General features: G+C 41.9%; 1 protein-coding gene across 1 annotated transcript in view; it reads right to left on the bottom strand.

The window, feature by feature from the left end:
• LOC140374518 (RNA-binding motif, single-stranded-interacting protein 3-like) overlaps positions 1-25,893 on the bottom strand; it is a 142,170-nt gene that overhangs the window by 50,475 nt on the left and 65,802 nt on the right. The window contains exons 5-6 of the mRNA XM_072461445.1: positions 1,558-1,715; positions 438-517 (exon numbers count right to left, since the gene is read on the bottom strand). Of these exons, the coding sequence (XP_072317546.1) occupies positions 438-517; positions 1,558-1,715 (238 nt within the window). The remainder of the gene's footprint in view (positions 1-437; positions 518-1,557; positions 1,716-25,893) is intronic.

Below are 25,893 nucleotides of genomic sequence, written 5' to 3'. Positions count from 1 at the left end.
ACAACAGCTGATATGTGACAAGTCACCACAAAGACTGATGACGCTTCTGAAGATGGCTCACAGATAGCAGCCAAAACAAGTTAAGGAAAATACATCTCACTACTAAGATACATACATATATTGTTACTAAAGTCAAGAATTTGATTTGTTAAAGAAGAATTACTGTTTTTAAAATGCTGGGCGATGCAGGATTCCTCAAAAATCTACGAATCACTAAAACACAACTTTGATTAAGTTCATGAGCGAAAACCACTCAAACATGCTTAAAAGATCATAGAAGCAGATTTAGCATGATATGTCTCTAAAAGTAATTTCTGTAATATAACACTTTACCAATGAAAAGAGCCAAACCTTTCATTTTACAGGATCTTACACATCTATCTATAAAACTCAAAGTACAGCCAACTCTGAGAGCTGTTTCTCAGCTCAACACCCACCTGTCATGCCTGGAGGAGTTTTCAGGAATTTCCCATTGAAATTCTGAATCACCACATCGCACTTCTCTGTCGACTCCATCCTATCGGAAAGAAACAGGAAGTGAGATGTATGAATAAGTGCCTGTACGTGCTATGCTGTACTAAATTAGTATGTCTCCTACCATACCATCCTGTTTGCACTTTGTGCAAATGCGTGTAAGGAAATGAATGTCTAGGTAGTGTGTTGTGTGTGTGTGTGTGTTTTTTTCAATGGTGTTTCCGTTTTGCTTTGTCCTTATTTAAAAGCCTCATTCAGTCTGAAGTGTTGCGTGTCATGTCCCCTTTGTCTGCCGCCTATTTAGCTCTGTTCACCCAATCACAGCTCAATGACTAATTGCCTGCTTGGCGCGGGGGAAGCCAGCGAATTCATGTGTTGGAGAGACAAATGGTGACGAGACGGAGGCTTTGTGGAGGAGGCGTGTGGGTCCGGGCGCTCTCCTAACACAAGAAGTGACCCTGAATGTAGCAGGCCTGCATCCTAATCACTGGCACACTCAGCTGTAACCGAGAGGACCACACCAACAGAGCAGAGAAAACAGGCCAAGGGTACAGCAATGTGGAGCGCTTTTATTACAGGTTAAAGTCTGGCTGAGTGTGACCACCGGGACAGGACTATTTTGGCAACTAAACTGTATAGGGCAGCCTCTATGGGAGTTGTTCACTTATTTTTAAAATGTTTTATGCACTGAAATAGACTTTTTACAGTTGTGTTAGGAGAATATGATGGGAAAATACACTCCCAGCATGTACTAGTTTGCATATTGGCATTATCAGATGGCCTTTTAATTATTTTAATCAAACTAAAAGGAGCTAAAATGAAGAGCACAGCGACTTATGTTTCTTCATTTCTAGCTAACACTAAACCCTATTGAATGTTCTCAGTTACTGTAATTATTCATGTCATTTTAACTCTTTTGCCAGTCACAGTTTTTCCTAAGCAATGATATTCAATAAATGTTAATAGACATTCAATTCTAAGTGCTCTGAGTAACATGTTGTTGGCCTCTGATCAAACAATTACTATAATGTCTAATCTCTCCCACTCATTCTTGTTGGATTGTCAGTGTAGTTGTCGGTTTACCTGGCAAAGCCGACCCCTCTGCTGAGCCCGTTGGCGTCTCGGAGTATCCGCGTGGAGATTACGTGACCGAAAGGCTTCAGCATGTTCTCCAGCTCCTGCTCGTCCATGGACACAGGCAGGTTCGAGATGTACAGGTTTGTGGGGTCCTGCTCCTGTTGCTGTGGGAGACAAACAAACCGGAATAAGCTAGTCCCTCTGAACTTTAAAAAAACAAACTTTACTGAATAATTGCTGGCATAATACATTGAAGTCTAATTATACACAAAATTCCTGAAAGAGCAAAGTGATTTTTAAGGTTGAACAAAGATGTAATAAAATGTAACTTAATTCAGGCTATTGTGGTTGTGGATACATTAAAGGTTAATGCAGCCATATGCCTGCCTCTGCTATATTTATGGCAATTCTCTCACAGCGGATGTGTTTAATGAATAGAAAGTTAATGCTTAAAACCCCTAAAGCTAAAGAAAGGCCCCTCAGGATCTGTGGAAGATGTGAGCAGAAGAGTCTTTGCCCCTGGAAAAAGACATCACTTCTAACTGCTGCATTTACCAGCATTTAAAGTCACTTCTGTGACATAACATATACATTACAGCTCATATATTGAGTGAATTCAAGCATGTTGCAAACACAAATATCCAATTTAATTTCATGCTGTTATTCATGTGTTGGTTTCCTTTTAGTAGAAAAACATACACATTTCATGATTCAAAATGTAGGTACTGTTTATAGGCAACATTTTACAATTCAAAAATACATGATTTTTTGTTATTTTTATTTGATTTATTAACAGGGCTAAATCATTGCTTTAAAACATTGTAAACACATGTGCTGATGTTTTTTCTTTGTTTCTTTGTCCTTGCTTCCAGCCACCAATGAGCACCTTCAACAGTTAATAACTACAAACAAAACATATCTAAAAAATATATGTATATATTTGTTTTGTTTTGAATTGTAAATTGCTATGGCAACTGTACTAATTTTCAATTACTCTGAAAACCATGGATAATACAAATGGTCTTTTTTGTGCGTGACAAAACATTTGGCATTTCTTTATATTCCTGTTCACTGTCTCTTCACTGGTTGGTTTTTCTGTGCATTCAGTCATCAGTTTCATATTGTTTACTCTATCAGCCTTGCTCAGACTTTTGCTTGAATAAACATGGTAAAAACAATACATTCCCAGCACATGGTTGATGGGAGGAATGGTGGTTTATGGGTTGAATGCTTCTTCTCCATTTGATTCTATGAACGCCTGAATAGGGTTTGCATGGTCTATTAGAGAGTGAAAACCTGGTGGGCTTTTCATCCATTGTTATTTGTAATAGGTAAAGTTTTTTTCTGTGCTGAATTGCTTATTATTGACCAATCAAATATTTACAAAAACTCTGTAAAAAGTAAGGTTTATTAAGTTAAGAAACACAAATAAAAGTGTCAAAGGAAACGTCAGCAGAGACAGAAGTTGAAATTAATGAGTTAGCCAATTAGTGTGTTTGTGTTGTGTCATGAGTTCAAATCCGGTACTTGACAGCTTGCTGTTAAGTCCTTCTCTGGTCTAATCCTCATTTTACACTGTACTGTCCTGTCTAATAAAGCCTACATGCCCCCCAAAAATAAATACATTAGTTCAAAAGAGAACAAGGTTATAAAGTGTTTTGTGTGATATTTGAACCTCAACTAAGACATTTGCAGGCATGTTTTGCACATTCCTAAAGCATTGTTGAAATATCGGAAATATCGTCCTAATAATGTACAGAGATCATGCAAATACTATGTATATATATATATATATATATATATATATATATATATATATACATATATATATATACATATACATACACACAGAGCGCACAACAGCAGACAGCTCAGACGAGAGGGACATGACTCCCCTCCTACACAGCGCTAAATGTATAGATGTAGTTCCTTGGGGTTTCTTTACACTTTTGTGCATTTGTGTTGTGTGCATTATGTAAGTGGAAACACACACAGGTACAAGCTGCAGGGGCTGCTATTGATCTGCAGGTTCTACTTTAGAAAATACCAACCCAGTCTTTAGTCTTTAGTCCAAACAGGTTTTCAAATTATTCTTATTTGGTACTTTTGGGGAGAAAATGACCAGAAATATTGTATACATCATGTAATACATGATACATGTTAGACATCTTGTACTGCAGCGTACTTCTATTATATCATATGGGAGCAAAGCGGACAATATTTCATGTTCTTTGCGAGCAATAAAAATACTACACTATAAAACAGTGGATTTCCGCTCCCTGTGGAGACTTCAAGCTAATTTCATCCAAACACAATATGTCTCAGACTAAACCTCCCAGTGCTTTGCCCAATTTCTGCAAAAATGGGTCATCTGTTCTTTTTACAAGGCCATTTCCATACCAGAAGGAGTAACAAGAGGACTGAATGGAGACTTGAACACATTTATCTCTCCAGCTGAGGTTTATTGTTTGATTACTTTAAACTGGCATTGTCTTTCCGCTTCTTTGGTTCAGAATTGTGAACTGCTGCATCCGAGTTTGCCTTTCTGCGTCTCTCAATCATCATATTGTGTCAGTCTGGTGAAATCAAGATGGGTCGAGTTATCAGAAATAATGAGCCACATAGATCAGTCACTCCAAAATTACTCAAGTAGAAGTAACAAGTACAAATCAAAAATAATAACTTAAAAAACTATTAGATTGTGTAGAATATTGTTTTGGTATTAGTGTAATGAAAATAAATGTGCAAGATCCAGTAAGGGCAAACAATAACAAAAAAACTAAACTAAAAGAGTATAAAGAATTGTGTATTCTTACTGCAAAATTGAACACGGTAAAAATAAAATCAGTTATTACTTCTTTTTATTGCGCATCGCTACTCAAAACATAGTTATTAGGACCAACTTCTCACACCAATTACCAAGATAAAACACTGTCAAAATAGTTTCCACAAAGTTTTGATGAAGTAAATGTGAAGCAAAATGCCAAGTAACTTCAAAACAAAACTGCAAAAGGAATTTGCCATCCCTGAAACTCAAGAACATTCTGTGAAGTTTCGGCCCTATGAGTGAACTCCTGACTTTGTTCAGAGTTAATAATGCTCAAAGTTACTTCTCCTCTGCATGTTACAAATGACGCAAGACTTGTTTCCCTGTGTTCCTTTGCCCTTTTGTCTGTTTCTCTCTCTGTAACATCTGCCGTGAGCTGGAGACTGTTTCATACACCCTGCCTGGGTAGTGCCCGCCTGCCAACCAGTCACTCTGCCTTTTCAGCCTCATTAGACCTCATTGCTGCATCATTATAACAGGACTCTTGTTGCTTCCTGGTTAGCCTTGCAATGCATTGACACCTGCTGGAGAGCTGGAGGGAACAGAGGCCGAACACCCTCGACATGCATGTATTGTACAGGGAACTTTGTCTGCCACTGCATTATGAGTTCATATCTCGACTAACAAATTACCAATTGTCTCCATTCGCTATTCTCCCTCTCCTTTGTAACCTCCGTGTAGCCTACGTCTCCGTTGAGATGTTATTTATTTACCTAGAATGTCACAATATGACATAGTATATATCTACATGTAGGTGACTCCATAAGGCCAAGTTGCAGGTCAGATCTGTGAAGAGGAGACCCTGCAATAAGCAATTAAAAATAAGATAAGATAATCTTTTATTGTCCACATATGGGGAAATTTCATTGTTGCAACGCAGTTAGATACAGAGGAAAACAACAGATAACTTATAGGAAGTTTGAAAAACACTCTTAATAGAAGAACTCTTATAAACAAAAACTCTTATAAACAAAAACTCCTATAGACAAAACCTCTCATTTCCCAACAAGGGATGGAGAGGAAAAATAAATAAAGATAAAAATAAAAATAAAAAAATAACTGTAATATAGTAAATACCAGGTAGGAAAGTTGAAATTCATTCCAGGCAACGCAATAACATCTCCATGGAGACAAGCAGACTGTCCTGTGTAACAACAGTTTGTCTGCACAGATGGCAAGGCAAGGCAAATTTATTTATAGAGCAAATTCATACACAGGGCAATTTAAAGTGCTTCACACAACAGTAAAAATGCATTAAAATCAAAACAGATAAAGACAAAAGAGAAGAGAGCAAATAAAAACTTTTCAGTCATATGCACAGCTAAACACAATTGAACATTGTCAGAGTAGAGGCCTGTCTCACATCTTCAGGAAGACTGTTGCAGATTTTAGCTGCATAAAACAAAAGCAGATTCCTCATGTTTTGTCCTGACTCTGGCACCAGCAGGAGGCCGGTCCCGGAGGTCCTCAGAGTCCGAGATGGTTCATATGGCACTAACATGTCTGAGATGTACTTTGGTGCTAGGCCATGGAGAGACTTGTACACAAGCAGAGCTGCTTTAAAGTCTATTCTCTGAGCCACAGGAGCCAGTGCAGAGACCTCAGAACAGGACTAATGTGATTGTACTTCCTGGTTCTAGTCAGGACCCGAGCAGCAGCGTTCTGGATGTACTGCAGCTGTTTTACAGCTCGTTTGGAGAGGCCAGTGAGCAGGCCGTTACAGTAGTCTAATCTACTGGAGACAAACTGTCTGGTTTAGACAGTACAGCTTTGATTTTGGCAATGTTTTTTAGATTGTAAAAAGCTGCTGATGTTATTGATTTAAGTCCATCATCACCCCCAGATTTCTCTAGGTTTTAGAGCGATACTCTGGAGGTGACCGCTAACACTTTGTTTCTGTGGCCAAAGACGATGATTTCAGTCTTGTCTGAGTTCAGCTGGAGAAAGTTTTGTTTTGCATCCACACACTGATCTGTTGGATGCAGAGTGGATCCACTGGTCCATATTCACCTGCCGACAGTGAAACATAAATCTGGATCTGGTCGAGGATTAGGGTTGGGGACCCTTGATTTTTTTTACACCAGTACTCTAACAGGAACTGCTGGTACAGGTTCCTGAATGGTTCTTTTTTTGGTGCCTTCATTTTTTGTTATATCTCTAGACCACTGCAAACAGTGAATGGGAGCCACACAGCTGATTTGGGCAGCTCACGTGCAGTTCAGTTTCACTTATGTTTTCTCCGCATGCAGCACATGTATCAAAGACAGCTGGCACAGCGCTTGCTTTTCATTCACATTTACGCTTTAAGAACATGTGTACCTGACAGAAGAGGACGACTATGACGGGGATTGGATAATATTTGTGTTTCTTCTGCAACTTCATGCGGACCCCGGGCTAATCCGCCGTTTTTACATCATGTGTTTCATATGTATGTGTATGTTCATTAACATGCATTGTCCCGACCAAATAAATACAAATTAAATATATTAAATATAAATACGCAGACATGCTCCACTGGATTTTAACCTCACCACATTTACTGTGAGATTACAATCTAACCTGGACCGAGCACAAGGACTATGGCAAACTAAATCATATTAGCGACACAACATGCAGACTTTTGACACAAGTCTCTGCACTGAAGACTGTACATTCTGTTGTTTCTTCAGCTTTTCTATTAACAGCACTTTGTTTGGATATGGTTAAAACGTACTTAGTTGTGTTGAAAGAACTTTTTTCTTTCAATCCCAGTACTACTTGGACATTTTTGGTAGGTTCCTACTTGGAACCGAATAATAGTGCCCAGCTCTACCCTGGATTGACCCTTGGGGCCCCCCACAGGTCATATGGTCTGAGGGGGCATATGGTCTGAGCCACAGTTACAAATTAGTAACTTCCTATCTTCCAGATAGGACTTTAACCAATAAAGGGCAGTGCCAGTGATGCCCACCCAGTCCTCTAGTCTTTGTAAGAGGATGCCATGATCAACAGTGTCAAAAGCAGTGTTCAGAGGGTCACTGAGATACGGAAATAAAAACAGTACAATGTAAAGTGTTAAATGGTTTAACAAATACTTCATTACTACTAAAATGTATACCACTTGGCATTCATTTTATTATAAAATTAAAAATAAATAATATATTAGTTTGTAGTCTCCCAGGTAAAGGAGAGAAGAAGCAGAAGAAACTTGAATATTGCATTTCAAATAGAAAAACTTAACATCAGAAATGATAAATTACAGCTGCTCAACACTCTACAGGAATGAATAAGATACATTTGAAAACACTTGGTTAGAAAGTCTAAGACACGATATGAACTCAATACTGTGAGTCTTTTTTTCACTTGTAATTCCCCTCATTTCCCATTTAAATCCACCTATTCTTCTCCTCCTTTGACCTCCTTCAGATGCTTCCTCCTCTCCATTCTTGACTTCCTAGACTTTACATTCCCACCCTTGCCTCCATTCACTCCCTATTTGCCTCTCTAGCTCTAGCACGGATTAGCACCTAATCTTCTGCCTGTCTAAAATGATATCTGGATGCTTCATTAATATTTCACGAGCCAAGTTCTGCCTCTTCTCCACTCTTTTTCTCAGTGTCTCAATTGTGTGTTTTAGCCTTTCAATAGTCCTGTTTTGTTCAGTTCGTTGCCCTGTTGGTCTTCCTCCTTCTCAACTTGTAATCTTTCATAATGATTGTCTGGGTGTCTAAGCGCTCTCTAATGGCTTAATCAATACTTAATGAACATAACATAAATACTTTATGATGCCTAAACCCTGGGTTTCATTAGCCCTGGATATATACACTTTTTATCTTTGTGAGGTCCACTGCAGACGACACTAGATGTGGATGATCTCATTGTTCAATCAGTCAGTCAGAGATAGACAAAACTACAAAAAGTAGACTTTAGATGGTTTTATTGATTTTTATTTCGAACATTAATAAAACATAGCATCTTTCAGAAATATTTAGATTAGTGTTGTCACAATATTTCAATTTCAAACTCTCATTTGTAATACTTCATATAATTTCAAACAGATTTTTTAATACTACTGTGATCCATGACTATTCTAAACTAATCAGGAAAGGTCAAATGTTATTTATGGGATTTATGTAGTATTGATATTATAGTATATAGATTTTATACTAGTTATTGTACAGATTTGTTTTTACAATAATCAAGCTACAAATAAAGACTATCATGATTATTATCTGTGAATTTGTCTCTTTAGTAATGCTTATCCAACTTCTACTTAGGAGTAAGACATTTTTCATAGTCCGACATTTAAGGCCAATCAGAAGCCATTACCAACCTTTAACAGAACTGGTTCGCAAATGTTTCAAAAATATTTCTGACACCAATTCACATAGTAAACAAATCAGAGTCAAATTTCATGCCTCTTTGTATTTGAATCAGCAGTAAAATTGTACCAAATCTTTGACAACAGAAAACACTTGACTGAGTGAATTTGATTTCTGTGTTTAAGTCAATTTCGTGACTGCAGATAATATTTCTTCCCTTTGGCTTCCAACACTGGCAGCGTATCCAAACTCTGCCTCATTTGTAGCCTCAAGTATGGCCTTTCTGGATAATGGCGACACATTCGTGAGCAATTCTTCAATTTTTTCAAACATGACGCTACATCATTAGTCAACTCAGTCTCACATTTCCTCATTTCTGGGAGCTTATCTTCTTTGTTGTTTATGTTCAGTATTGCACTCTTAACATGACATTTTTCTTCATTTGGGTCTAGATTTCCACTTTTAACACTGGCTCTCTTGCTACAGTATGAGCTAAAAGGCATAATTTATCACAGAGCCATTTCAGAGTGCACGCGGCTGCCTCACTCGTCTGCCAACCGTCAATGCCTGGAATCAATCACCAAATCCTGGAACGAACACCATAAAGGAGGGTCATCCAGATTCACAGCCCACAAGCAAAGAGCTGCTGGTCTGGACACATGGAAAAGCAGCACAATACAAGCAGAGACAGACAATCAAGGGATTAAAGCTATCATCTAAAACAATATGACATCCCAGCATTGGTCAAGGGGTGGCCAGAGATACTTCAAAAAGATCAAATGTAGCTTAAAATGGTGCTTAATAGAATCAGTTCATGCATGGATGTACGGGAACGTATTAATTTCTGTAATAAAAATCCAGACAATGGCAAGGACCCACACCAAAGAGCAATAGTTAGAAAACACAAAGTAGGATTTTTTTTGGCTCTGAAAAGAGATAAAAAGTATTGACACCACTTACTCTTTTTGTGAGATGATTTGAAAATATTTATTACCAAATTCAAATATATTTGTGTTTGTGTAAATGCAAAAAAAGTATTAAGTAAAGGTAGCGATTAAATGCATTTTCTTATTCTACGGTTTCTTGCCTGACAGTCACACACGTGACAAATCACCACTTGCTACCATTTTGGTGCTAGTTGCAATGGAAACAAATATAAACTTAAAAGGAAATATGCATTAACTGCCAAAATGATCAGTATTAAATCAGCTTTTAGGTGTGTCTTTAAAGAGGCTATATAAATCAAATGTATAATAATACCCATTTTAGACTATCTCGAGCTCCAAGTGTCCCAAGATATGCAGACTCCACAGAGCTATCCTAAAGCATAAAGCACGCTCAGACCACGATGATCTGTGGTACAAGCTCCTAAAGCATAAAAACCATGAGGTCGTATGCTGCAAGCTCCTAAAGCAGGGGTCCCCAATTGGCGGCCCACGGGCTAAGTCCGGGCCCTGAAGCAATTTGGCCTGGCCCGCAGCCCAGTTTCCCATAATTCAATTTAATACAATTTTTTTCCTGCGACACTTCTGCAACGCATTGCGGCGCAACTGCATCACTCTGCGCTGCTCCGCCGCTGGTCACGACGGAGCAGAGCCCTAGTTCATCTGAAACACTGCTCTGTCAAAGCACAAACGGGTGTAACAGTAAATAACAGCTTCATTGACGATTTGGTGTAAACGTGGAAGTCTGTGGAAGCGCTGTGGCACCGGAGGACAGCGTGTGTTCTGGGTTTTGTTGGATTGAAAGGCCTGTGTGAGTGCACGGTAGGACAACATCTGTGCGTGATGTGCGGATTGTCTTACGGAACCTGCTTCAGACCTTTCAGTCCTGTTTTAGACCAGCTTTAGTTCTGCTTCAGACATGCTTTTACCACAAGGCTCTGTGGTACAAGCTCCTAAAGCATAAAGACCATGGGGCTCTGTGGTACAAGCTCCTAAAGCATAAAGACCATGGGGCTCTGTGGTACAAGCTCCTAAAGCATAAAGACCGTGGGGCTCTGTGGTACAAGCTCCTAATGCATAAAGACCATGGGGCTCTGTGGTACAAGCTCCTAATGCATAAAGACCATGGGGCTCTGTGGTACAAGCTCCTAAAGCATAAAGACCATGGGGCTCTGTGGTACAAGCTCCTAAAGCATAAAGACCATGGGGCTCTGTGGTACAAGCTCCTAAAGCATAAAGACCGTGGGGCTCTGTGGTACAAACTCCTAAAGCATAAAGACCGTGGGGCTCTGTGGTACAAGCTCCTAAAGCATAAAGACCGTGGGGCTCTGTGGTACAAGCTCCTAAAGCATAAAGACCGTGGGGCTCTGTGGTACAAGCTCCTAAAGCATAAAGACCGTGGGGCTCTGTGGTACAAGCTCCTAAAGCATAAAGACCATGGGGCTCTGTGGTACAAGCTCCTAAAGCATAAAGACCGTGGGGCTCTGTGGTACAAGCTCCTAAAGCATAAAGACCGTGGGGCTCTGTGGTACAAGCTCCTAAAGCATAAAGACCATGGGGCTCTGTGGTACAAGCTCCTAAAGCATAAAGACCGTGGGGCTCTGTGGTACAAGCTCCTAAAGCATAAAGACCATGGGGCTCTGTGGTACAAGCTCCTAAAGCATAAAGACCGTGGGGCTCTGTGGTACAAACTCCTAAAGCATAAAGACCGTGGGGCTCTGTGGTACAAGCTCCTAAAGCATAAAGACCGTGGGGCTCTGTGGTATAAGCTCCTAAAGCATAAAGACCATGGGGCTCTGTGGTACAAGCTCCTAAAGCATAAAGACCATGGGGCTCTGTGGTACAAGCTCCTAAAGCATAAAGACCATGGGGCTCTGTGGTACAAACTCCTAAAGCATAAAGACCATGGGGCTCTGTGGTACAAGCTCCTAAAGCATAAAGACCATGGGGCTCTGTGGTACAAGCTCCTAAAGCATAAAGACCATGGGGCTCTGTGGTACAAGCTCCTAAAGCATAAAGACCATGGGGCTCTGTGGTACAAGCTCCTAAAGCATAAAGACCATGGGGCTCTGTGGTACAAACTCCTAAAGCATAAAGACCATGGGGCTCTGTGGTACAAGCTCCTAAAGCATAAAGACCATGGGGCTCTGTGGTACAAGCTCCTAAAGCATAAAGACCATGGGGCTCTGTGGTACAAGCTCCTAATGCATAAAGACCATGGGGCTCTGTGGTACAAGCTCCTAAAGCATAAAGACCATGGGGCTCTGTGGTACAAGCTCCTAAAGCATAAAGACCATGGGGCTCTGTGGTAAAAACTCCTAAAGCATAAAGACCATGGGGCTCTGTGGTACAAGCTCCTAAAGCATAAAGACCATGGGGCTCTGTGGTACAAGCTCCTAAAGCATAAAGACCATGGGGCTCTGTGGTACAAGCTCCTAAAGCATAAAGACCATGGGGCTCTGTGGTACAAACTCCTAAAGCATAAAGACCATGGGGCTCTGTGGTACAAGCTCCTAAAGCATAAAGACCATGGGGCTCTGTGGTACAAGCTCCTAAAGCATAAAGACCATGGGGCTCTGTGGTACAAGCTCCTAAAGCATAAAGACCATGGGGCTCTGTGGTACAAACTCCTAAAGCATAAAGACCATGGGGCTCTGTGGTACAAGCTCCTAAAGCATAAAGACCATGGGGCTCTGTGGTACAAGCTCCTAAAGCATAAAGACCATGGGGCTCTGTGGTACAAGCTCGTCTCTCCTCCTCGTGTTGTTCTGAATGCTGTAATCAAGGCTAATGGGACTCAGCTGTTGGCCGGCCTAATTACCTGGAATGTAGACGGATGATGTCGGCCGGCACCCAAAGGCACACATTCACACACATTCACACACATTCACACACAGAAGAGAAAGAAAAAGAGAAACTGCACCTGCCGCAGACATGCATGCGTGAGGGCTTTCAATAAGGTCCGAAGTGAGTGGGGAAAAAGAAAAGCAGACCTTAGTGAATGCAACAGTGTGTTAAAGGTCAATAAAAAATTCCAGAGCTTTTCCCAGGCGGAAAATTCCCCTCACAAAGAAGACATTATTTTTTGTGGGATCTTATCAACTCAATAGTTCAAATTGACTGCAATTTCTCCCCCACTACTCACTCCGACAAAAGCTCTCGACCGCTGCCATGAGAAATTCAGGGCTTAATTTTTCAGATGAACCAATCAATATAAAAAGCTTTTCACTCAAGTACAATTGCTAAAGCTCTCAAAATGCAATCTCCACAAACCTCTTTCAATAATCAATGCGTAATGGTGCATTCATGTGTTGCTTGGATCTTCCAAGAGTTACAATATTTTTTTGTTTCAGAAGTCTTTTCTTTTCAAATGAAAAGAATATGAAAAAAAGAACACAAAAAAATTAAACAAAACCAGGCCCACGTGTAGCAGCGGGGCTGTTGCATGCTAATGCATGAGGTTTGATGGAACAGGAGGATGGGGGTGAGCGTGCGCATGCGCATTAAAAAAAGTTTCCACTGAATGTAATCTTCTTTGTTACCCTAACAGTCCTGTAATGAGCCATAGTGATCCTATAGTTAGCGAGCTGCAGCTTCCTCGTCACTGACGAGTATCTGATTAGCATCAGAATGGCCAGGGCTGATCCCGCCCCATGGCTTCAAAATACTGTTGTGTATTACCAGTAAATTGAACCTTAAAACTACATTCCTGTTTAAAGAGGGATTCTCCTTTTTAACAAATCTAGCCTCCTTAACTTTCAAACCATTTCTTCTCCTGCTTAGAATTTCAAAAGAGTGATTTGTGATGAAGATGCACGGTGCTCTGTAATCCTGAATTTGCATGTCTTCTGTGTTGATAAAGCCTTTTGTGAAATGGCTGTTTAGTCTCACCTGAGTAACACTCTTTACAACTTTCCTCACTGGATTGGTTTGAATAAACTACATTGCTCTGTTTTTGAGTAGGCATCTTGTCCTTAGGATGAACCAGTTTTTGTCTTAAAGTGACTCTTGGATGAGAGACGAAACGTCTTGTTTTTCAAAACAGCAACACTTTAAGACAAAAACGGTTTACTCCTAAGGACAAGATCCCTACTCAAAAATAGGCATTTACCTATTTCAAAATAGTTTAGAAATAATGTAGTGTTAATGGACAGTTGCTTGTTAAAGTAAGACAGACCAGTCTATGCTTTACACACATTACATACCGTATTGCAAGAACTACAATCAATGACTCGTTAACAAACAACTAAATAGCCAATTTAACAAACTACAAAACCACATCTGCTCTACGCAGTTGTGATCTGATACTTAGCCATGAGCTTTATAGATGTGAGGGGACTAGATTTAGAGTTTCAATGTCAGCCCTGAAGGTTTTGATCTGCTCAAACATGAGGCAATTCATCATTTCTGTGTCCCTGCTGAAAAATGAACCACTTTAACACATAAAAGCAAAATGTCTGACAGCCACTGGGATTAAAAAAGGTGGATTAAAAATGGTGGTTAGCTTCTTTACCAAAGAAACTATGGACAGGACAAAGACTAAAGACAATAACTAAACTTTTGCCTCCTTTAGTTAGACATAGCTAAAGTTATGTTTACCCAAAAACATACAGGCCAGTCCCTTGAAGCTGATTCCTATGATCATTGAACCACCACCACGACCACGACCACCCTGACCACCACCACGACGACGACGACGACGACGACGACGACAAAGTAAAACATTTTGGAAACAGAGAGGTTTGAAAAAGTGATCTGGTCTGGTCTTATAAATGTTGCTGCATGTCATCTTCGGCCTCGTCAGTTGGGTGTCAGTGTGACTGCTCGAGGGGAGAGGGAACTACTGGGAAATCCTCCTTCTGAATGATTTATACAGGCTCAAGTCATGACAGGAAGATGGCTCAGACTGGTGCAGACAGAAGACATCCAACCAAAAAAGCAGGATGAATTTGTAGACGGTTCGGTAGCTCTGAACTTTACAGATCAGTAATAGCCTGATGTAAAAGCTAGAGCTGCAGACCTTTAGTTGATTAATAGGTTAATGGCATCTTAGTCGACTAACATTTTTAATAGTGGGGTAATATTTAAGGATTTAGATTCCCAACAGAAGAAATGAGAAAGTGTTGACTGAGTTAGGAGTAAATGAGATGAATTGTCTTTTTTACAGATAAATGTTAATAACAGTTTTTGGTATACATGTCTGTAATTGTGTGATCTCCTGTAACTCTCGCGGTCTTGCCAGTGCACTTGTCAAATAAAGATATAGTTTTGATTGACTTTAATAAACTAATTGAAGCACAGAGCATGTCTTTAGTGGACCACAGCTTTCTTTAGTAAAAGCATGGTACTATACCTAAAACTGGACTCACATGTCTGCCTATAATTTCATGGTAATAGAGTAGGGTTATCTGAAGACTGTCACTTAAAGTTTGGCTTGGAGGCTTTATTAGACAGCACAATATAGCGTATAGCGTAAAATGGTGAGAGCAGGGACATTAAGCTTGTCATTATGTCCGCTCACCACCAAGCAGCACATGGCTAGTTTTACCCTTGTCAAGGAGCGCACGTTGTTCCATCCAGATCTCTGCATCGTCTTCAATTTGCTCCGCAGAGTGAAACAAAGCCGTACCACTCACCGCCGCTCCACGCTCGTCAACATCGGAAGCTAACGGCCAAAACACACTGCACAAGCATTTTGGAGTGGAATGGCAAGCGAAGGGCCTTGCGCATCTTCTCCAGCATATCAGAGTTTCCAGACAGCACGCCAAAGCGCCAGGGCAGCTGCGATCCTCAGGTCGCAGCTGCCCTGTGGAGTGGTTTTCAGTTAAATACATCGAAAATGCACTTTTATTGATGCATTTTGATGACTTGAGCAACACCACAGGCCTATCGTACATTGATGAAACATCAAAAGGAAGACTTGCTCGGTTTGACAGTGATTAAACACGTTTTTTCTTTTTCAAAAAGTATTTAAACAATGCATGATAGGCCTGTGGTATTTCTCAAGACATCAAAATGCATCAATATAAGCACCTCTTTTATTTATTTGACTGAGTGTGGTATTACTCCTTGTACAAGTGCTGTAGTGTTATTTATGTCCTCCCACTTATGAAAGAGAGTGACATTCAAAACAAATATTGATTAAAGAATTGGATCAAGATTTCAAACTTGCCACTCAGTATGAGAGTTTGGTATGTTTATGCACCAGTATTTGTTAGGCAATTAACAATTTTCAAATCATATATCTAAATGAATGAATTAAAAAATAGTTGGTTAGTCTGAAGGTTATGAGAACGTAACCGAGACATTGACCCCTTTTCTGGAAATAAATGAACACTTTACCAACTGTGGTTTATGAAGCTTTATTGACCAAATTATTAAGATAAGATAAGATAAGATATTCCTTTATTGTCCACACATGGGGAAATTTAATTGTTGCAACGCAGGTAGATACAGAGGAAAAGGACAGATAACTTATAGGAAATTTAAAAAACACTCTTAATAGAAGAACTTAGGTAATACTAATATGGAATATGCAAATGGGTCAGTAACAGATGGAGACAATAGATACAATTGCTCTAGATCTATCTAGTTGTGTGTTAGAGTTGATTCAAAGGTGATCTTATCAGCCAAACTGTGCATTTATATGACCAGAAGCAGGAGTTGTGTGATCCAGCCGAGATGGGCCTGTATGTCCGCGTTGATGGAGCTGATGCCTCCAGGGTTCAGCTCGGCAAGGGTCACGCTGGGAACTCTGACAGCATCGGGCTGAAGAATCACTGTATGAGGGCTGCTTGCTCTGCATTTTCCTTGGGTCTGAGGCTTTCCTCCGATGACGAAAAGGCAGTTGCACTAATCCACAAATAAGGACAATTTTAAGATCATCCTTGATTTTAAAATAAATTGTAGACTTAAAACGCAGCAAAACGTCCTTTGCTTGAGTTTAAGTGTTGCAGTTTAAAGCAAAATTGCGTCCAAAGGCGGGCCCAGATTTACTTGGGGGAGAGGGAATTAGCCTCCTTGTTATTCCTCTATGGGTATGTCTTTTGTCCTATCTTAGCTTATCTAGCTTGGTTTAAGCCAATGGAGAGAGTTTTTTTCTTCTTCCCGGGACCCTCCTCTTGGATCATCTTTGTATGAAACTAGTCTGCTCTTCCTGTCTCCGACCCTCACTGACTGACCCCTTGGGGTTAGTTTGGCACGAATGTAGCTGAGTCAGATCAGAGGGAAGTGGGTAATTCAATTGTCCATTATGTAGAACATTATAGGCAATATTACCAAATTACACACATGAAACATCCTCAAGACATTTACAAATCAATGCAAACAATATTGACAATGTTTATATTTTACACAGTATGTCATGTGGATAAAGTCTCTTTAATAAAACAACAACATCTTTTAGCTGAGATTTATCTCTCCTGAGAATTCATTTTAATCCAGTTTCAAATTGAAAGCATTTTAGGTAAAGCTACAGTAACAAAAGCCGATTTTCAGGCATTCCTGTCACCAATGCTCAGAGGTCATCAGAGGTCGCTACAACAGTGCAAGCCTCAAGCTTGGAGAGTATTTTGGTTTGATTTTGGCTGCGGCTCACACCTGCGCTTTGGCGTGTTGTCTGCAACCTCCAATCTGCTGAAGTAAACTTACAAGTGAAACGAGCCTGGCGGGCCCTTCCGCTACAAAATGCTTGTGCAGTGTGTTTCAGGTGCAGAGCGCAGATCAAACTGAAGGCCGGCTGAGAGCCGGGGCTGAACAGCATGCACCTCACGACAAAAGCAGAACTTGAGTGTGAGCGCTAAATATGAGTGAAATGGGACAATTCACCAAACTATCACAGAACCCTTGTAGACACCAGGCCCACACCAGCAGCTACATCTGTCACCATCAGAGCCAATTACACTGCTATTGTGTCTCTTTAACCCACTAAACCTGTTGTTTGGTCATGTACCTGAAAAATGACATCATACAGATTCAACTTGAAATACAATGTCAAAAATACTGTCTTGTAATTAGTCAATGTCAATTGAAAATAAATATTAGTAATCAAGATTAACATCAATGTAATTCTTTGTACATAACATAACATTTTCTATTTTCACACATTTTCTTTACTTTTGTTAATACATAACCATATTTTAAAGTCCTATAGGCTATAATTCTATGTCATAATAAGTCTGTGTAAATGTACATGACCAAACAGGTTCATAGCCGCTTGCAGGTGTAACTGGCTCTTATGTGACAGATATAAACCGCTGTAAATTGCATTTCCCAGAATCCTGTATTATTTGGTGAAATATTTGTCCAATACTACGGGGCTGCTGTCAATGTAGTTCCTCACAATGGGACCAATCTGACCAAAGACATTTCTTTACATGGGGAAAATATTTGTTACCAGCAAACACAAGCAAACCAGCCTGAGGACTTTAAAGCCCCTTCACCAGCATTTCAACGTCTTCAAAACAAGTGCAGCTGTGCCCTACAAGGCACTTTGCCTGAATTGCTCGTTGATGGTCTGTCTGCATCAGAGCATTTCATTAGAAAAATGCAATAAAACAGAAGGCATACCGGATTATCTGGGAGGAAGCACTTTCTCGGCTAAGAGAAGAGAAAATTAATAAAGAAAGTTTTTTACACAAACTTATTGAATGTTTTTTCCCCTTGTATCCGGCTTCTCTCTGCCTTCCTAGTGGCATGTGGCTCGTCCTCAGACAAATCACCGGGAAATTAAGTTAAGAGCCAGAGCCAGGGAGAAAACAAATTAAAAGGAAACGGCAAAATAAAAAAAATACGTTATTTTAAAAGTGTATGGGAGGAGTAGGTCTGCGTTTTCGGCACAGCAGTGATTAAAAGTTAAACCTTGAGCTCAGACACAAGAATTATACTGTCTCGATTCAAAACAATGGTTAATATTCATCAAATTGTATCCTAAATGTATCTAAAGACAGGGTCAAATATACATATATATCAACAGCCTGCGTCACCCTATATATTTTAACACACTACTGAATCATTAGCAAAATTAACAAGCTGATGCAAGGTAGGTAGCAACAAGGAATACATAGTGCAGCTACTGTAACCCAGTTAATCACATTGCTGTCGAGGCATGCAACCAATTAAATTAACAAGCTGTTGTTAACAGTACACAATAACACACAATTCCAGTGTAACTATCTTGTGTTAATGGCAGTGCTATGAAATATATACAGGGTTGTCATATATTCCAAGGGCAGATGAGACTTGAAGCGCTCATTAAAAGTTACACTAGCTCGTTGGCTTGTTCGGTATAGGAGGAGGTGTCCGCCTACACCTTCTGCTGGTCTCAGCTATAAAGTCCTGCTTTTACACTTCAATAAAAAGACCCTTTTCATCAACTCCTCTGTTCGCTCCACATCAATCTCTTCATCAAGGTCGAGTGCCTGCGCGGATGTGTCAAGTGAGCATCTGCGCAATAAAATACACTGCATTTAAAAGGGATTTCTCAGAGGGACTGTTGTATGTGCCGTTTGGAGTCGCACTTGAGGAAACACAAAAATGACTTGAGCCTTATTATTTTACAGTTAAATACACAGGTGCCCACCTCCGAGGACTGGTCTAACGGGTCAGTGAGAATAGCTCCGCTTTGGGGGATTAAAGTCGCTCAAGGACACTGACCCATACTGTCTTTAGTCTAAATTATTTTCCGTGCACATGTTTTGCCAAGAGGCTTAGCTTCAGAAAGTTTCAAGCTGAAATCAATCCTTTATAAGTCAAGTGAGTTGGAAACCAAACTAAACTTAAAATGGAAGAGTGTGAAGAATGTGAAGTTATGGTCTAATAAACATATGTTACAAGTTTTATTTATTTAAAGTTGCACTATGTCATTTTTTTAGATGGGGGTTTGACTCATGCTTGTCTCCAAGGAGATGTAATTGCGTTGCCTGGACTCTTTCAGTGTGGGATTTAAAGTCGATATGACAGGTTGTGTTTTTCTAATAATGACTTAGTCTGGTGGGATAGTACTTGTAAATATTCATCAAAGTTGTTACTTCTGTTAAGTTGCAGTTTGTGAAGACATTTTGAAAAATAAAAGCTGAGTTCTAAAACCGTTCTAAAATCCCTGTGATGTCATCAAAAGGCGACGTGCCATTAAAAAAACACAATTGACCCTTTTCTGACAATTTAAACAATCATCCAACAGAAAAAGGTGTTATATGGTATTATTGTTTGTCAAAACATAACAATTGTGTAATTTATTTGGATTTTGACTCTTATTTTCAGTGTGGTTGCTAGGTAACAGTTGTGGAATTATCTCTACCTGTCTTTTTTGCTGCCCATATCCGCCCAGGAAGTTAACAAATATAAACTTTACAAAAATGATCAAATAGGCAAAAAGTTGAGTAAAATCTGAAATAGAATTGTGTTCACTACGCTTTTGAACTCTAACCTGTCATATAACCTTAAGACTTACTTAACTTAGTGCACCGACCGGGGACTCCGTTGTTCTACTGGGGGACTTCAACGCCCACGTGGGCAATGACAGTGACACCTGGAGAGGGGTGATCGGGAAGAACGGCTTCCCCGATCTGAACCCGAGCGGTGTTCAGTTATTGGACTTCTGTGCTAGCCACGGATTGTCCATAACGAACACCATGTTCAAGCACAAGGGTGTCCATCAGTGCACATGGCACCAGGACACCCTAGGCCGGAGGTCAATGATCGACTTTGTTGTCGTGTCATCAGACCTCCGGCCGCGTGTCTTGGACACTCGGGTGAAGAGAGGGGCAGAGTTGTCAACCGATCACCACCTGGTGGTGAGTTGGATCCGCTGGCGGAGGAGGAAGCCGGACAGACTTGGCAGACCCAAGCGCATTGTGAGGGTCTGTTGGGAACGTCTAGTGGAGCCCTCTGTCAGTAGTGTATTCAACTCGCACCTCCGGGAGAGCTTCTCCCATGTCCCGGGGGAGGCTGGGGACATTGAGTCCGAGTGGACCATGTTCTCCGCCTCCATTGTTGATGCGGCTGCTCGGAGCTGTGGTCGCAAGGTCTCAGGTGCCTGTCGTGACGGCAACCCCCGAACCCGGTGGTGGACACCGGAAGTAGGGGATGCCGTCAGACTGAAGAAGGAGGCCTATCAGGCCACTCTGGCTTGTAGGTCTCCGGAGGTCATCGACGGGTATCGGCAGGCCAAGCGAGCCGCAGCTTGTGCTGTCGCAGAGGCAAAAACCCGGGCCTGGGAGGAGTTCGGGGAGGCCATGGAGGAGGACTATCGGTCGGCACCAAAGAAATTCTGGCAAACCGTCCGGCGCCTCAGGAGGGGGAAGCAGTGTCTCACCAACACCGTTTACGGTGCGGGTGGAGGCCTGCTGACCTCGACTGGGGATGTCGTCGGACGGTGGAAGGAATACTTTGAGGATCTGCTTAATCCCTCAGTCACGTCTTCCGAAGAGGAAGTAGAGACCGGGGACTCGGAGGCTGGCTCATCCATCACCCAAGCTGAAGTCACTGAGGTTGTTCGCAAACTCCTCGGTGGCAGGGCTCCGGGGGTGGATGAGATCCGCCCTGAGTACCTAAAGTATCTGGATGTTGTAGGACTGTCTTGGTTGACACGTCTCTGCAACATCGCGTGGCGTTCCGGGACCGTGCCTCTGGACTGGCAGACCGGGGTGGTGGTCCCTCTGTTCAAGAAGGGGGACCGGAGGGTGTGTTCCAACTACAGAGGGATCACACTCCTCAGCCTCCCGGGTAAGGTCTATTCCAAGGTACTGGAGAGGAGAATCCGACCGATAGTCGAACCTCGGATTCAGGAGGAGCAGAGTGGTTTTCGTCCCGGTCGTGGAACACTGGACCAGCTCTATACCCTCCATCGGGTGCTCGAGGGTTCATGGGAGTTTGCCCAACCAGTCCACATGTGCTTTGTGGATCTGGAGAAGGCTTTCGACCGTGTCCCTCGGGGTGTCCTTTGGGGGGTGCTCCGGGAGTACGGGGTCCGGGGCCCTTTGCTCAGGGCTGTCCGGTCCCTGTATGACCGGAGCAGGAGCTGTGTTCGCATTGCCGGCAGTAAGTCAGACCTGTTCCCAGTGCATGTTGGACTCCGCCAGGGCTGCCCTGTGTCACCGGTTCTGTTCATAATTTTTATGGACAGAATTTCTAGGCCCAGTCAGGGGTCGGAGGGTGTCCGGTTTGGGGACCACAGGATCTCATCTCTGCTGTTTGCAGACGATGTTGTCCTGATGGCTCCATCAAACCCGGACCTGCAACATGCACTGGGACGGTTTGCAGCCGAGTGTGAAGCGGCTGGGATGAGAATCAGCACCTCCAAATCCGAGGCCATGGTTCTCGACCGGAAAAAGGTGGCTTGCCCTCTCCAGGTGGGTGGGGTGTCCTCGCCCCAAGTGGAGGAGTTCAAGTATCTCGGGGTCTTGTTCACGAGTGAGGGAAGGATGGAGCGTGAGATCGACAGGCGGATCGGTGCAGCGGCTGCAGTGATGCAGTCACTGCATCGGACCGTTGTGGTAAAGAGGGAGCTGAGCCGAAAGGCAAAGCTCTCTATTTACCGGTCGGTCTACGTTCCTACCCTCACCTATGGTCATGAGCTTTGGGTAGTGACCGAAAGAACAAGATCGCGGATACAAGCGGTCGAAATGAGTTTGCTTCGCCGTGTGGCTGGGCGCTCCCTTAGAGATAAGGTGAGGAGCTCGGCCACACGGGGGGAGCTCGGAGTAGAGCCGCTGCTCCTCCACGTCGAGAGGAGCCAGCTGAGGTGGCTCGGGCATCTGTTCCGGATGCCTCCTGGGCGCCTCCCTCGGGAGGTGTTTCAGGCATGTCCCACCGGGAAGAGGCCCCGGGGAAGACCCAGGACACGCTGGAGAGACTATGTCTCTCGGCTGGCCTGGGAACGTCTCGGGATCCCCCCGGAGGAGTTAGAGGAAGTGTCTGGGGAGAAGGAAGTCTGGGAGTCCCTGCTCAGACTGCTGCCCCCGCGACCAGGCCCCGGATAAAGCGGCAGAAGATGGATGGATGGATGGACTTACTTAACTTATCTGTAGCGCTGCAATATAGTGATAAATTATAATCGGGATCTCAATAATTTTGGTCAAATTGACATAATGCAATTTTGATGAATGTGTCAGTAAATGTCTTGGTTTAATTTCAAGTATTGCACAAAACCTGAATCAATCATACAATTAACCCCAAAAGTGCAGAAATATCACATGATACTTAATTTCAACAGAATGAATTATAGGCAAACACAAATTTTGCATATTTCCAAAACAACTATTGCAACACGATCCATGTTTCAATATATCTCCCACCACTACACGTATCATGATGAAGTCAAAATTGTGATCTGGCCCCAGGAAAATGTGTGATTTTGACAATTTTGGCATATCACCCAACCCTCTTTACTGTATATGTCTTGCATTTATTCAATTAGCGTGTTTAAACTATGCCCTCTACAGGCAGAGCAATAACATCACTATGGAGACAAGTAAGTTGCACCCCCCACCGGAAAAGTGATATGAATAGACATGATGTATATTAGTGTACGATGTAGAGTTGCTTTAACTATCCACTGTCTATAGCAGATTTGTTAGTTTAAAATGTATTGATTGAACATGCCCAGCTCCTCCTGGGGGCTTCTTTTTCCTGCAAGTGAGAGAAACGTCTAGTTTAATGAATCCTTCCTTTAACACCATCAAAAGTGTGTGCGCATATGCTCCACCTGACACTATTTCACGCTGATCAATGCTGCTGTCCCTCCGACCCACAGCTCCAGAGCGCCAGCCTGTTGCCATGGTTATCTGAATTGGAAACCTATGGAATTAACCTCCAGGGGACGGTTAAGATAGAGAAAGAGAAACAGTAAGAAAGATTGAGAAGGACTACACTGGAATTTAAGCGGCTTATTAAAATATTCCTGGGTGGACGATTATTTTTCCTTAAAATGTGTGTGTTTAACCCTGACCCCACCTGAAGAGTATTCTTGGTGCTACAGAAAATACATTCAAAGACACAAGTAGCATTTAAGCAGAATTGATTTGCGTGCTGGAAAACGTTAAAAACATTAACTTTAAGAATGACCAGGTTTGGATCAGAAGGTGGCTTTTTGAAGACACAAATTCTTTCAGACATGATACTCTGATGTAGTGTTTGTGGTCCATTTTGTGAAGTGAGAGCAAATATATTTCCCCACCACACTTTTGATTTGAAGAGGAGGGCACATACGGGGCCGCTGACAGCTTGGCGGATCAAGGTTATTTACTTTTCGAAGGGGAAACAAGTCTGAGTCAGCAGATAGAAAGGGCAGCTCTATACATACTTATGCACAGATACATGCACAAGCATGGACAACAAGCTGTTTCCTGTGTGTGGCGTGTACACTGTCAAACCGCACACAGAGCCAAGAGGTTAAACAGACTCCCGAATGCCATTGAGAAAACAGCAGCCTAATTAGCATCAAATTCTCTCCCAAGGACACCTCCTGACAGCCCACTCATATTCATCTGCTCGTTTCACCTGCGCAAACCCTGCCTCCCCTCTTATAAAGCCATTAGGCACTAATAAGGGTCCTAAAAGCCTCCAAGCCCAAATACAGCCGATTTAGTGTCCTCACGAGATGGATCCTTGTTTAAACGTTGTCGTATGAACACCCAGCGCTAACTACCTCCCAGCGGTGCCACAAGCCCAACTACATTTATGGGATGTAATGCTCAAGAATCCTCCACTAAACAGTCTTTCCATTAACTATGACCTTATCAGGGATCTTTAGCTAAACGGCGCACACACAGGAGCACGACTCAGTGGTAACGGCATATGATTTATTATAATCGCATGCACAAGAGCATATACCAAAGCACCTCTATACTTAACATGCATAGAAGCAGCTAGGGTTTTTTATCCACTTGCTGGCCCATGGCAGCTAATTTCCAATTTGTCCTCTCCACTGGGTAATGTTTCTGAATAAAGGACAGCCACCGGCCCTCAATTGGATTCTCTAAGCACAAGTTTTTCATTTTTAGCTACAACCTGAAGCTAAACCAGAAGAAATATGGCAAGGAATGATCATGTTTTTCACACTAATGGTGAAAGTGTCAAATTTTTTTAACATCTTTAACTTTTGGGGTTATTTTCAGTTGAATGTTTAACAAGAGCCGATTATACCTGCAATATGGGCTCAGCAGCCATTTTTCTACTCTATTACACGATTAGTAACAATAAGGGAAGAAAGTAGAAAAAGCTTCAGTTGTAGTCATCTGGACTCGGGTTAGGGACGTTTCGACTCTCATCCAAGAGTCATTGTCAATAAAAGAATTTAGGTCGAGAACTCCGATATTTATACTATTCTGTGGTAAGTCCAGCCCATTGGGAGGAGCCTTCCTGAAGAGGAAAGAGTTGTTTGTTACAACAGAAACTTACCCTCTTGGTATCTACCAAGCCTATTCAACCCTTTAATGGGCTATTAGTCTCCCCTTTGTCTTTGTGAGACCCTGGCTCACCCACCCTGAGTACCTGATTAACATCTAAATTCCCTGGTACTTGTCCTCTACCTCTCCAGGGGTTCAGGATCCCATTGTACACTACAGGAAGATTGAATCTTAGTCCTCCGTTTCTGTTTAAAGAAGGTTTTTCTTTTTTAGCAATAATAGCTTCCTTAACTCCTCTTTCAAACCATCTTTTTTCCCTGCTTAAAACCTTCACCTCACCGTCTTCAAACGAGTGATTAGAGGCTTCAAGATGGAGATGCACGGCGCTCTGTGGTCCTGAACTTGTATTTCTTCTGTGCTGATAGAGCCTCTTGTGTAGAGGCTGTTTAGTCTCACCTATGTAACGTTCTTTACAGCTTTCTTCACTGCATTGGATCGAATAAACTAAATTGCTCTGTTTTTGAAGGGTTTTTAAAGGGTTGAATAGGCTCGGTAGATACCAAGAGGGTAAGTTTCTGTTGTAACAAACAACTCTTTCCTCTTCAGGAAGGCTCCTCCCAATGGGCTGGACTTACCACAGAATAGTATAAATATCGGAGTTCTCGACCTAAATTCTTTTATTGACAATGACTCTTGGATGAGAGTCGAAACGTTTGGATGAGAGTCGAAACCTTTTTCTAACTGAGTCCAGATGACTACAACTGAAGCTTTTTCTACTATGGAACACGCCTGGACGAATGAGGGATTACACCGAAATAAGGGAAGAAGTATGAAAGTAAGACTGCAAGAATGAATACATTAATTAACAACGCACAATACGTTATCCTTTTTATTGCAGTCAGATATTATGTTTTAGGAAGTAT

The sequence above is a fragment of the Eucyclogobius newberryi genome, unplaced genomic scaffold, assembly GCF_026437365.1.
Source record: "Eucyclogobius newberryi isolate DKJ021-1_F unplaced genomic scaffold, fEucNew1.0.hap1 SCAF_3, whole genome shotgun sequence".
NCBI classification, from domain to species: Eukaryota; Metazoa; Chordata; class Actinopteri; order Gobiiformes; family Gobiidae; genus Eucyclogobius; species Eucyclogobius newberryi.
The sequence above is the reverse complement of the archived record's forward strand: the minus strand, read 5'-3'. Positions and strand labels throughout refer to the sequence as shown.